General features: G+C 47.1%; 1 protein-coding gene across 1 annotated transcript in view; it reads left to right on the top strand.

Annotated features, from left to right (window-relative positions):
* Positions 1 to 13,551, top strand: part of LOC149325902 (uncharacterized) — a 405,896-nt gene that overhangs the window by 210,347 nt on the left and 181,998 nt on the right. The window contains exons 8-9 of the mRNA XM_089562519.1: positions 8,028 to 8,198; positions 9,294 to 9,362. Of these exons, the coding sequence (XP_089418645.1) occupies positions 8,028 to 8,198; positions 9,294 to 9,362 (240 nt within the window). The remainder of the gene's footprint in view (positions 1 to 8,027; positions 8,199 to 9,293; positions 9,363 to 13,551) is intronic.

A 13,551-nucleotide genomic window follows, 5' to 3' on the forward strand; every position in this document is an offset into this window, starting at 1 on the left:
TTCGTTCGTGCGCTGATTTCGGGAGCGCAGCGCAGCTTCAGCCTTCTCCCGGCGGTCAGCGTTGGAGAACGTGGCCAGGAGACTCCGGCAGAACGTCTCCCAGGTAGGGAAGTGTAGCCTCGTGGTTTTCAAACCACATCCGGGCAGACTCTTCCAGGGCAAAGTAGACGTTATTGAGCTTGCGCTCCTCGCACCAGCGGTTGTAGCGGGCGACCCGCTCGAAGGTCTGCAGCCAATCCCAAGCGTCTGCGAACACGTCACCATGAAAAGATGGCGGTGTTCGCGGTGGGTGGCAAAGGATCGGCCCCATTGGCCTGGTGTCAGTGGCCATGGCAGTTGGACTCAATGGTCGAGGCTGCGTCGTCCTAGTTGGCGGGGTAAGGGGCCCAAATTCAGGCGACTCTACGCTGAGACGGCGGCTGGGTCGTTGGCGAACCGGTGTGAGACCCCTAGTTACGCTGTACTGTGCGCAGGTCGGGAAGCGCACCCAGCACCTCCACCAAACTGTAGCGTGCAACGCGAAATAGAACACCGGAGCGTAGACTAAAAACTGCGGTGGTCTCTCTGTGGTACGAGCGCGCGAGCGAGATGCAACCAACTTCTTCCTCTACTAGTGCATGCACTACTTCTGTTTCTTCGAAGGCATTTATCAATATTTAGCGTCACTCCCTCTCCAATGTTCAGGTGGGTTCCTATGCGCATGTCGGGACACGCTGAACGTCATAAGAGAAGACAAATGACACTTTTCAGTAATTGAAGAGCAGTAGCAAAAGGCTGCTCTCGCACGGTGGAAAGCTCAAAAACCGGCAGTGCACTGCACTACTGCGGTCTAAAGCATAGCACTGCGCTCATTTGCAGGCATGTGTTCGCTTTCTAGAGTACAGACCACCACTTACTTGGGCTGTTCCCTCTATTATCGAGTACGCACATTTGGATACATCACAGCTCGCGAGTGGATATTTAAAGCCTCGTAAGAAGTGCTGGAGAAGGACCTTTGTTCGATTTCTCGACGGGCAGCCGTCTCTTGATTCAGTGCATTTGATTCAGTGCATCTGTCCGCATTTCATTCCTTGCCTCCGCCTTCCAAATATACAGCTCTATTCTAAAGGAGCGCCATTTTAAAATACCGTATTGGTTTAGGCGCTCTTCATTTTTTCATCCATTGAAACGCAGCCAGTGTGGCCATCGATTCAGCTCGCGAAATTGCGCTGGGGGGATGTTTTATTAATAATGCTTAAAGAAATTCACAAATTAAAAATTCAGATGTAGGGAAAACACTTACAAGCGAGATGAGTGTTAAAAAATGAGAGCAAGCGTACCCGCGGATCTCCTCATTCGTTTGCAAAACCAATTTTTGCAAGAATTCTTTCCATACGAGCCCCTTTTCCGGCTACTACTTTACTTGCGCAGTGGGGATAAATATGCATACAGTGATGCATTCACCTTCTGAGCTGATGTGGGCACTGGCCCGCCACAGGACCGCACACTTCATCAGTAGAGTGTAAATGTAGCGGGTCAGGCTCGGGCGCAAGCCTCAGAATGAGGCCCGTGCAGTTGAGTGGTGCCTAGCGCTGCTCTTGGTGGCTAATTGCGTGCGGTAATACATGACACTTTTGCTTCAGAGAGAAAAAGTGCACCATGATGCGGTGCACTAGAAATAGGGATGAACATTTCCGGAACCGGTTTGGGACAGTTTCTCTGAATTATTCCTGTTCAGTTCCAAAATGGGAGAAATGTATAGCTTTGGTTCCAGTGCAGGGCAGATACAAGTTTTCGGTTCTATTTAGGCTTCTGTTTCTGTTGTGGCTTGACATCTGCTTAAAACACTCAATTTCCAATCCGAGCATTCACGATGGTTGGTTGTCAGAAATAACGGGCGATAGGGTAAGCAACATTTTAATGAACACTGTTGCTTTTCTGGAACAAGAAAGATAGCGTTTTACGAGGGATGCCCCCAAATCATCTGTGATCCGCGGTCACATGATGATTCACCTAGGCGGATTCGTATCCGAGGGGTCACAAACGTGTGCTGTACTCAAGCATTGTTTGTTGCTCTCGAGCTGATGCAAAAGTCGAGAGGTCACCCCAACACCGGACCGTTCTGAACTGTTGTGAAGAGATTCACAAGAGGAGGAGAGCATGCGAATGGCTAACGAGATGCTCGCCTAACCTCGCGTAAGGGTCTCAAAATTACGAAAAAGGAAGCGGCCCGTGGCAGCGCCACAGCGGGGCAGTAAATATGCATCAGGGGACGCAAGCGCTCTCTGCATTGCCCTCGGAGCTTGGCGCACATAACAGCCCGTGGAGACTACGCTTGGTCGTTTCTTCCAGACGGTAAACAGCTGTGCATCCTTAGGCTACTTGCGTAGAGGGCCCGGTTGGCGCCAACGCCACTGTTTCGCTCAATTTTAGTGGAATGCCGGAGGGCCGTAAGATAGTGTGGCGCAGATCTAAGCAACGCATCGGCAACAACTGGAACTTTTGTGTCCTCTGGTCCTTAATTTAAACCGCTCAGGTTGTCGCGAGAGTGGAAACTGTAGTTAGCGTGCCCCCTGCTATGGTATTGTTTCTGCTGCGACATTGGAGTGAGGCGTGCCTAATTTTGGCGTGCAGGGACTGTACGGGATTGGTGTTAATATTGTGGCGCCTCTAGGCTGACAGAATTCCGATGGTTTTTGTTCCCAGTATTACTTGGACGTATATTAATGCCGCTAATTTCAAAAAAATAAGATAAACAAACGCAGCGCTTCTGAACTAACCACCAGAAAAAATGCGAGTAGAGCTTTTGCACGTTGCCTATCTTTCGGCGCAGTTCCTAGTAACGCTTTCTTATAGCGGATAGGTTTACTTCATACCGCATTGAGCTTCCTACGCCACAAATGTTATCAGATCACACTGCCAGACCTAAGCAGAATTTATAGAGCTCAGATACCTGCAGTATTTTCAAGGTTGTCATGTACGCGACACTGCAAAAAGAATCGCACAGACACTTAAGACTGCTTATGAGTGGGAATGCGAAAGCTTTACTGTCCCTGGGTGCATTTTTACGCGTGGTGTTTCGACATTCATTAAAGGTATCTTGTATAAGTTTGGAAACCAGAACAATAAACTTTCGGACCCTCTTCCTGTACAGGAGTGTGGTTGGCCGAGTTTGAATGTCGTGGACGAAAGACGTTTGGTTGCGGTTTGCAATTTGAACCCACCAAGAACGCACCCACCCGAAATTTCATACTAACACACACGGGCGTATGACACCACGTGGAACGCTGTAGGACGAACGGTTTTGCATCACAATTTTGATACGAAAGAATATGGAAGCATTCAATTGAAGGTGCATATGTCAACGGTCCGAATCCATTTCGCAAGCTACTTTCAGCCTGACTAGCACATGTAAGCTATGCGCAACGGGAAATCGTACGGCACTATCCGCAACGTTGTATGACGAATGGTTCCATTATAATTTTGGTGCGCATGTCAGGAAATCTGGCTCTATGTACAGTCATGAAATTTATGAGCGTGAACGCGGCAGCGCGTGCCCGATTGCCTCGAACCCTACTCGTGGCGATGCGTAGCGAACGCTTTCATAAACAAAGTGGAAAGGGAGGTGTGTCCTTTGGCATGCTGGAAGCTGGGCAAGCGGCATAACCCTTTCCACCACGTTGCGGAAAGCTACCGCCGCGTATCGCCACAAGTAGGGCTCGAGGCTATCTGGCACGCACTCCCGTGTTCACGGTCATAAATTTCATGACTGTACATGAAGGCCGGCCAGTGGCAAGTATGCAGGGTGTTTCTCATAACATAAACCAGGCATTTAAAGATAGCCTCACCGGAGTTGGTCGAAAGTAACTACTGTATCTACTTCACGTCGACTAGGTTGACCGCCGAGACCAGCATGACCACACTGCCACGGCACGAATCCCGCCAAGCTTTACTGCGCGCTCGCTGTTGAGTCACTGATTAGGGAAGATATCTGACATTGGTGAATACAGCGCGAAAGAAGCCCGAAGGCGAAACGAGGAAGTGACAGGAAAGAGCGCTGACTGACAACTGAATTTATTGAGCGAAACTCGCGCAATATATAGGAAGATAGTGCAAAAGATAGTCAGATGCAGTCAACGTCACATGGTGCAAAGAGCCATAAAAGCGATAAAAACAAAAACAAGGTGAAAAAGCTAACAGTGATCTGAATATCAAAAGGGATGGTAACAAAATGAAAACTACACTCAATGACTATACACAGTTAATGTCACATGGTGTAAAGAGCCATAATGTCAGAATGTCAGAATGGACCAACTAGCCCAGCAAAAAGTTCTGCTAGGGAAGATATCGTACTCACGGCGTGTACCTCTACGTCATCGGTGCTGACGGCATCGCTTCCTCGGCTGATGGAAGCTCGAGACAACATGTCCGCGAGCAGGAGCTGCTTTCCTGGAACGGCGGCCTGGGATACATCTTTGCGCATAAGGAAAACGGCAGCAGATTATCCTGAGACCCGGTGTCAACTTTGAGCTCGACGAGCATATTCTCGATATTTGCCTTCACAGTCCAGTCTGCCTGGCTAGTCATGTTATTCACTGACAGAATATCAAAATATTCTTCAGTACCTTGCAACTCGTCAACTTGATTTTTCGCTCTGCAGCATTGGGCAAAGTGATTCTAATTTCGACACGCCCGAAAATTTTTTCCGAAAGCTGGGCATTTTTGTGGGCCCTTGCGTGCTTCCACACATTCGGCATTTATAGCGTGCGTGCAGGCTCTCATTGGAACCGGCTCTTATCTTGCATACAGGATCAATCTGCTTTTGTTCTCTTAGCGACACTTTCTGTTTTGCTGACGCTGCTTCGGCTGCCTCACACAGTTCTGCTGCTTTCTGTAGCGTTAGCTGGCTATTGGCGAGAAGCTTCTCTCGAGTTTTTGCATCACGAGTGCCAAAAATAATCTGGTCTCTGATCACGGACTCTGCTAGCGCTCCGAAGTTACACGAACGTGCTTTAGTCTTCAAATTCCGTATAAGATGTTCGAAAGCCTCTCCCGGCTCTTGCATTCGGCTCCGGTTCAGGTAACGCTGATGTACTTCATTGATTTGCGAAGCGAAGTAGGCGTCGAATTTCTTGACTACCGTTGCGTAGTCGTTCTTGGATTTCTTTGCCTGGTAGGAGGAGGTATTGTACACCTCGATGGCTTCTTCTCCAGCGATGCTCAGCAGCAAAGCGGCCTTCGTGGATTCCATCCGAGGTTTATCAGTAGCCTCTGTTGCAGTCGGGAATAGTTCAAACCACTGTTTTAACAGCGTCCAATGCTTGCCTATGTCTCCTCCCACCCGCAACGGCTCCGATGCCTTCACAATTTCCATCTTGCGTGTCTTCTTTCAGCGGCAGGTTCCTTCAGACCAGCCGGGGGCGGCACGGTTTAGACACCATGGATCGACTTCACGTCGACTGGGTTGACCGGCGAAACCAACATGAGCACAGTGCCACGGCGCGAATTCCGCCAAGCTTTATTGCGCGCTCGCTTTTATGCAGTGAAATGGGGCAACGCCCCTTCGGCTTATCAAGCTTCTCGCTCGAAGCCAGGCGCGATACGATACAAAAACATACCGTTTCACGTCTTGTGGCGCTCCTCAGAGTATTTTTAATTTAACTTAATTAGCTAAATAGCAAAGATTCATTACTGAAATTTTCGAAACTCAAAAAGTCGTAAGCTCCTCATAAGTGACCTTGGAATCTCCCATACTTCACACAAAACTCAAAGCAGCAGCCGTACAGCACATAATTAACCGGTGCCATTTTTCCGCTGCCGCGAGCACACTTCGTCAGCTTCGAGGACCACACCATTAACCGCGCAAAACAATTTTCGTCAATCATGGTGCCACGAAACAAACGAATGTAATAACTGACTACGCTTTATTCGTCTGGAAAAGAGCAGCACTTAGCGGCGCAAACACCTCAAGCAGCGCCTCAAGTATGCCAGCCGCGATCCTGAAGTGATAAGCGGAGCGAACGCCTCAGCCGAACTCTACAAACGGCGAGCAAAGCTACCACTCCAGCCGATTGCCGTTAAATAAAATTGGCTGTGGTTTAGTTCTGGTTAAGCCTGGATTGACGCAAGAGCCTTCATTCTCCGAGCATTGGCTTCTTTGATAACCACTGAGCGCTCTTCCATAAGCTTAAGGCCTTCCGTTTCATTGGGCGTTCCATCATCTTTGTCCCTGGACGTGGTTTCACTATCAGCGCCTATATGCGCTCCTTCCGAATAGCGCCATTCTTCTTATCGAGGCGTTTCCCACGCTCTTCACATTCACGGCAGAAATTTTCGAACTTGCGACATTTATAGCACGTCAGGCCTTTTCCCCGTCTGCACTGAGACCATTGACATGATTCGCCAGCTTAAACAGTGTACTGTTTGTGCTGCCATTGACAAGCGTTTGTGCTGGTGTGCTTTATCGCTGTATTTCTTTGGTTGGTGCAATAAAACATAAATATGAAAATAATACTTGCCGTACACTCTTGTGAACTGTGCACATGAGCCAGCGCTTTTTGGACCATAACTTGCTATACGCAGAGACCAAGCACTTGTATTAATGGTACTTGCACCAATATTTGCGCTGCGAATTATGCGCGCTTAGCCTTTGTCTGGAAGGGTTGCTGCTTTTTTGCTCATGAATGCCCATGAGCCGCCATTTTTTGGACCAATGGGCGCCTATGGAGCCTACGCTACCGTAGTACATCTGCTTTGCGTCAGCGTGGCTGCGCGCTGAGCCGTGTTTTGTTTTGTTTATGCGATGGCTCAATAGAAGCTCCGTCTGATGGCTGCCAATGGCTTGCTTATCACTTACATCACCGCGTTTTCCAGGTTCAGGAAGAAAGTGGTGACAGGCATTGAAGTCTGCACTGAGAGCGGCCGAGGCCGCTCACTTCGAGGCGGGGAGCACGCACGTTTCGTTCACTCATACAATACGACAGCGCAAGAGCAAAATCACGTGATTTTTTTTTCGCGGGCTTTCTTTAAATGCTGGAAAAAAGAACACGTAAAAGATACGCTGATACAAAAAACTGGACTGGTTGTGTCCTAACCCTTATAGAAATCAACGAAACGCACGTGACCTAAGAGTGAATATTCAAATGTTAAGGTAATTATCTAATTAAGTGGAATTATTTACTCTGAGGAGTGGCACACGACGGGGAACAATGTCTTTGGTTTCAGCCAGCTAGAGCGTGCTATCTGTTTAAATCCTTTGATCAATTTACGTGAAAAACCCTGTACATAGACGAACCTAGTCTATGATTGTCTGAAGTGGCGGTGCTCAGCTTGCAGTGTGCTTCATACGGCCGCTTGATGACGTCACTATTTTTCTTGCCAACGCTGGGATTGTCAATACCATCCGCGAGTACAAATACCCTCCTTGCCCGGGTCAACAATCGACTTGAAACCGAGTGTTTAACGCAAATTCCCAGTCGCCAGCACAAATGGCCCACATGCCTTCCTAAGGGGCAGCAGCGAGGAGCTCCAAATTCCTCACCGTTAGCAGCGTGTGCATGTGTACGGCAGCAGACGTTACCTAGATTCTAGGTACCTGCGCATGCATGTATGCTAACCAGATACCCATGGAAAAAGCGACAAAAAGTCAGTGTCTAGTCTGTTCGCTTCCCTGCGCCGTTTGCGACGGCGCTGCTAATTTTATATACTGTACCAATTGGCCTGGCATAATCCTCTTTTGGCCTAACAAAGCCCTCATCCGCAGAGCTACCAATAGGCAGAACATCCAACCTCTTGTTATATCCGCTGCACCAATTACGCCTATCTAAGTTTGTCCTTTGTAATGAGTACAATGCGTGAGAAGATGGTGACGGTCTTCCATGTCTAAGTTCCAAAACAAGGAGGTTAAATACGCGACAGCACCTCTCCTGGGGTGATTATCTGCGCTGGCTATATCATGTGCTAGCTATATTATGCGCTGTGTTGGACTGAAGCCACTACTTGCTTCTTGGAATGTCTCATTGAAAGAATTCTCCCCGTTACGCTTACAGATTTATCCTCCGCGACTGATCGGAACAGTGAATGATGGTAAATCAGCGCTGTTCGAAGCGGTCATACGGGAAGGTGTGAAAGCAATTGCGAGCTTAAAAACCAAAGACGGACCTGCTATGTGCTGCGGCGAAAACGGCAAACCAATTGCGGAAATGGATGCGACAATAGCGGTAGGTACGCATTATTCTCCTTGTGCTGAGACTCCATGAAGTTAAGATGGTCATCAGGAGGGAAGCGTGGGGTGTTACGGTTGTGCAAAAATAATAACGATGATTCTTATTGCGAAGCAGCGCTAGCCGCTTTTTCCTCGTCTGCAAGATTTTAGTCATGATGGACGCCACGAAAAACGTTTTGAAAAATTCGCACTAGTATAAAAGAAATTATTCAACTAACGATCCTAGAGTTAGCAGTTGCAAAAACATTTAAAGGTTGTAGACCTATGAAAAACATCCACATTTTACGAGCTTTCGTTTCGCGATATACTGCATAGCTTGGCCTAGCACTTGGGCGGGGCGCGGGCACGCTCTACGGGCTCGGGACACCCTGAACCGCTGCTATTTCTAGCGCTCCTGCGCGAACCTGTTGGTCAGCATCCATCTCTCAGCCGACCACGCAGCAGAATAACTATATTGAAGCGAAAAGCTTCACTACGAGGGTCGGAGCCGAGCTTCGCATTAGCCGGTGCCTAGATTTGCCAGTTCTGCGCATGGCGACACAGAGTGAAGTCACACGCGGCGAAGGTGGCCGCAGCCGTCACCGTTGACTCCTTCGCCTGACTCCTAAAAAATGTGATTAAGGAAACAATTTAAAAAATAAAAAACAATAGAAAGAAAAGAAACATAAAAACAACAAAAATATGAAAGCAAACGAAAATGAAATAAAAATATATAATGAATTGAACACGACAAAAAGCATTGCGCCAAGAAGCGCTTTCGCCTTGCAGGACTTTATACGGCCAAAGTGCCCCCTGAATTTTAACCGCACCCATTTCCGTCTCCTCCTCCGCCTCCGCATTGTGTGGACGGTCGAGAGCCTCCACAGTTATCGTAGTGCTCCCAGTGCAATGTGCGCCAACTGTGACAGCCATGACGTTATACCAAGCGTAACTGAAGCTTTTCGCTTGAATATCCGGGCTTAACGAGAGCTAAGCCAATACCTATATTTATTTATAGTGTATTTATTTTGGCTCTCCGTCTTATCAAGACGCACACCTGTATTGTGATTTGCTGGCAGAATAAGTGAGAAAAATGACTTTTTTTTTTCAGGGATGGTTGCAGGACGATGCAAAATCCTTGGATTTTGGAAGTGCTGACAATTTCAAATTAGAGAAAGGGGTAAGCTAAACATTTTCTTAATTTTAACACCATTCGCAGTAATAGCTCAAATATTTTCATTTTTTGTCTGTCCCAGGACTGAACAAATTTTATACTTTATTTAAAATAATTCTGGAGTGGCTAGCCTTTTCAGGTACAGGTAGCTGGTAGCGTGGCCAGAAAATATAACAAATAGCGTATATTGCCCACTAATAATTTTAATGAGTGTCATCCAAGACGTCGAACCTCGAGCCATATCGTTGACCGTTTATTCAAAGGGCCGTGATCTCGTCAACACTAGCAGACATCTGCATACTATCTGATTAAAGCCGACACTGTGCTGGACTTAGTTGAGTTGTCCCAATTTGCTGGCGCAGATTTTTTGTTTTATTTTTGTCGCAGCGCATATGGTTTGAAAATGAAATATATGAAACAGATTGTAGAAGTAAAAGAAGAGTGACGCCCACACCACAAGAACATGAGAGGAAGCATTGCTATTTCTGAGTGGCAAAAATGAACCGCAATCTTCGCATTTCATCAAACGTGTTCCAAAAGTCATGGGATATCGAGTCATGTCACCATTAATGCGAGCGCTTCGAATCAAGTCCGAAATTTTAAAGCAACGAAAACTAATTTACCACAGGCCTGGGAAGTCTGAGTATAATCTCTGAATTCTTGTAGTTCCACTGCCGGTATGCTGCTAGGAACCACGCCAATTTCACGCATCGAGTGACCAAATAGATTCAGCATGGGGCAGTGCCACGATGACTTGCAGCCGCCATGCGAACCGGCAAGCTTGACGGTTTACTGCATATTATTCTCCTGGTCGCAGTATTCAAAGCGCATATCAGGGCTGCCAAGCATTTTCAGTGCCCTTTGGTTTGAAACCATTTATGGACTACTTGTTCTGTGAGCAGGGAAAACGAATGCCTATAAAAGAGCAGCAGGACACGGTGTCGTCCTCCTATCGTCCAGTTCCCCCGAAAGTCATGGAATCCCTGAAATCATGGAAGAGAAATAGCAGAACACGTAGCGTTGTTGTGTCTGCACGGGCATCAAATAGTACTGAGATCTGCCACGGCACCTGCACGAACTCATGCGCGCTTGCCAAGAGCACAGGAGCCAGGTGCCGTGGAGGATAAATATTTCTTTGATTTCGAACGTGCTATTTTATAGGAATGTGAACAACGAACACTACGTGAAGTGAGAAGGAAGTAAAAGCTAATGTCAGCGGCTGTTTAGATGGCGGCGACATGCTGGAGGCCCGTGTACTCTGCAGTGTCAGTGCACCGTTAAGGACCTCAGGTGGTCGCAATTACCGGAGCCTTCCACTACGGCGTCCACGATACCATGAGTCACTTTGGGAGGTAAAGAAGTGGACCACGGCTCACGCAGCCGGAGTGGCTGCGGGGCTGCACCGCGGCGCAGCTATGTCCTGAGATAGGAGGCGACATGATGTGCTTTTAGGATCACGCGTGGAGACCGGGACTGTACAGACTGCGAGAGCGACGCGACTGCGTAAAATAGATGAGTACTTTCTTTTAATATATTTAAAAGTAGTGGGTGTGTAGTTTTTAGGCTTTTAGGGTAAGTGCAGGACAAAGAACAGAATTTAGGTCAGTGACCTATAATCGGCCGGGTCTATTCTGGCCGGCAGCTATAGTTTTTCAGCGCTTTTTTGTGCGTTAACTTTTTAGAAAGATAGTTATTCCTTTCTAAAGGATCGATTGGCATTTGCGGTCGGCAGAATTTCATCTTATTTGTGCACGTGTTTTTAATTGTTTTTTTTTCAGCCTTTAGATATCGTAGAATTTGCTGGAAGCAATAATCGAGTGCTGCTAAGATGGTTAAGCTACTGAAGGTTAAATGTAAGGAGTGTGAGGCGCGGGTGAGTTAGAAAGAAACGCGGTTCAAATCGGTGGAGGAGGCCGAAGGCGCAGGTTTTATGTGCAGATGCTGCGTATTAGGTGCACGCCTAGACACAGCTGAACAGGCGACAGCAAACTAGTGCTACGTATGGAGGCTCTAAAAAAAGTTACAGGTAGAGAGGGCAGAGAAGCGCACACTTCAAGAACAGCTTGGTCGGTTGTAGTCACAAATGGCTGACCCGGCCGTTGGGAGCCACACTGGCGGACATTACAGCCCCAGCCACGTGGATGGGGCTTGCACTGGCATGAACAGCGATAACCAATCAAGTCAGACAGGTTCAGACACAGACAGCTACGCACAGGTGGCAGCTATGAAGTCTAAAGGCGATGAAGACAAGAACAAGCTAAATCCAAGGAATGAGGTCACAGTCACTGATACGAGGCAGCAAAATCCGGAAGTTAGGAGGGAGAGGGAGAGTACGCTATTGCTTATCGCTGGCGACTCAAACATGAGGAGCTGCAAAAGAGCTATAATAGAGCGTGTAAAGGGTGATAGGCGGGTACAGTCGGGGGATACTTAGGCAGGACAATGGACGTGGTACTGAGACAATAAGTGAACTTTCTGAGAATGTTGCAAGGCGTAACTTGGTAGTGGTAGCGGCGGGGCTAAATGATCTCCTGAATGGCAAACGGAGATCGTGATATGCACAGTGCCGGAGGTGCAAGGAAGGAATGGAGAGGTTGCCAACTACGTTGTGAATCTTAATCGAGAGATAAGGGAGTTAAACCTGGAGAAAGGATTTCAAAGTAGCAGACAAACAGGGAAGTTCACAGAACAGGCTTGGGCAGAGCCTTTAAACGGGATGGCATACATTTCAATGGAAGGGTAGGAGCAGAGATAGGCTAGCGCCTGGCAGCTGAGCGGTAGCTTTTTTTAGGGGTCCACGGTGGCTGAGGGCGTAGGGGTAGGTAGAAGCGAAGTAGCAAATGAAACAATGACTGCTGAGCCCAACAAAATAGCTACTACGAGGCCCAGAAAAAAAACTACAAAAAAGAAATTAAACGCCACGATCAGTTACACAAACATGGAAGGGTCTAGAAATAGATTGAAATGGCTAGAAGTAGAACAGCAGTTAAAGGACGAAGAAGTAGGTGTGTATGCTCTATGCGAGACATATCTGAGAGATCTAGAAGATCCACCTTTAAACGATGGCAAGGTCTGGCAAGGGTGCAACAGAACAACAACGAAGAAGGAGGGAGGAGGAGTAGGTATGCTGATGAATCAAGTAACAAATTGGCAAAGAATAAAATCAACTTGTATAGAACATGTCTGTGTATCAGGTACAATTGGTGGTAAAAGGACATGGCTAGGGGTAGTTTATTTGAGGACCATGGAAAAATGCAGGCAAGAAAACAAGGATCTAGTTAAGTACCTCAATGACGATATGAAGTAGTTTGTAGAGGGTGGCGATGTTATTCTGCCTGGTGACACGAATGGCCGCATCAAGGATTTGGATAAATACACAGATTGTAACGGGAGGTTAATGGCAGACTTCTGTGAGCGGCACAATCTAGTTATTTTCAACAGAGAATCTAAATGTGAGGGACAAATTACATGGGAATCCCGTAACAGGCAGACAATCATTGACTACTGTCTAATGTCGCAGGGCATCTATAGCAAGCTCGCAATAATGGAAATAGGCGAAGAGTGAAAGTACAGCCTAGGAAGTGATCATAAACGTATTAGTCTACAGTTGGGAGTCTTGATCAAAAGAGAATTGCAGCGAAGCCAAAAAGACAACTCAAAACTTAACGATGAACAAATAGCGCTAATAGTAGCCGACATAGAGGAAGCAGTCAAGAAACGCCCCAAAGAAAAGTGGGATTATAATCACAACTACTCATCACTACAGAAATGAAACAAGTGAAAGGAGTAAACCGCTGTAGAAGAAAGAGGAGGCCACGAAGCTTCTGGAATATGGAAATTAAGGAGGCCATCGAACAACCTAATATAATCCCACTGATAAACACACTAGAATCCATTCAAAATCGTGCAGCACGTTTCATCTTAACTAACTATTCCCGTTACGCCAGCATTACTTCTATGAAAAACACACTTGCCTTACCAGACCTTTCTTCGCGCCGGAATTGTTTTCGACTATGTCTTTTCCACAGACTGTATCACCATAACCCCCTGTTAAAGGATCATCTTTTTTCGAGCCCTTCATACATTTCATCCCGTTCCGATCATATATTTAAAGTCGGTGTTCCATTTTCGAGTACCAAATTGTGTCATGATTCTTTTATTCCTAAAACCAGCGTTGACTGGAACGACCTTCCTC

Source organism: Amblyomma mixtum, chromosome 10 (genome assembly GCF_055824585.1).
Source record: "Amblyomma mixtum isolate Tamu chromosome 10, ASM5582458v1, whole genome shotgun sequence".
Taxonomy (NCBI): Eukaryota; Metazoa; Arthropoda; class Arachnida; order Ixodida; family Ixodidae; genus Amblyomma; species Amblyomma mixtum.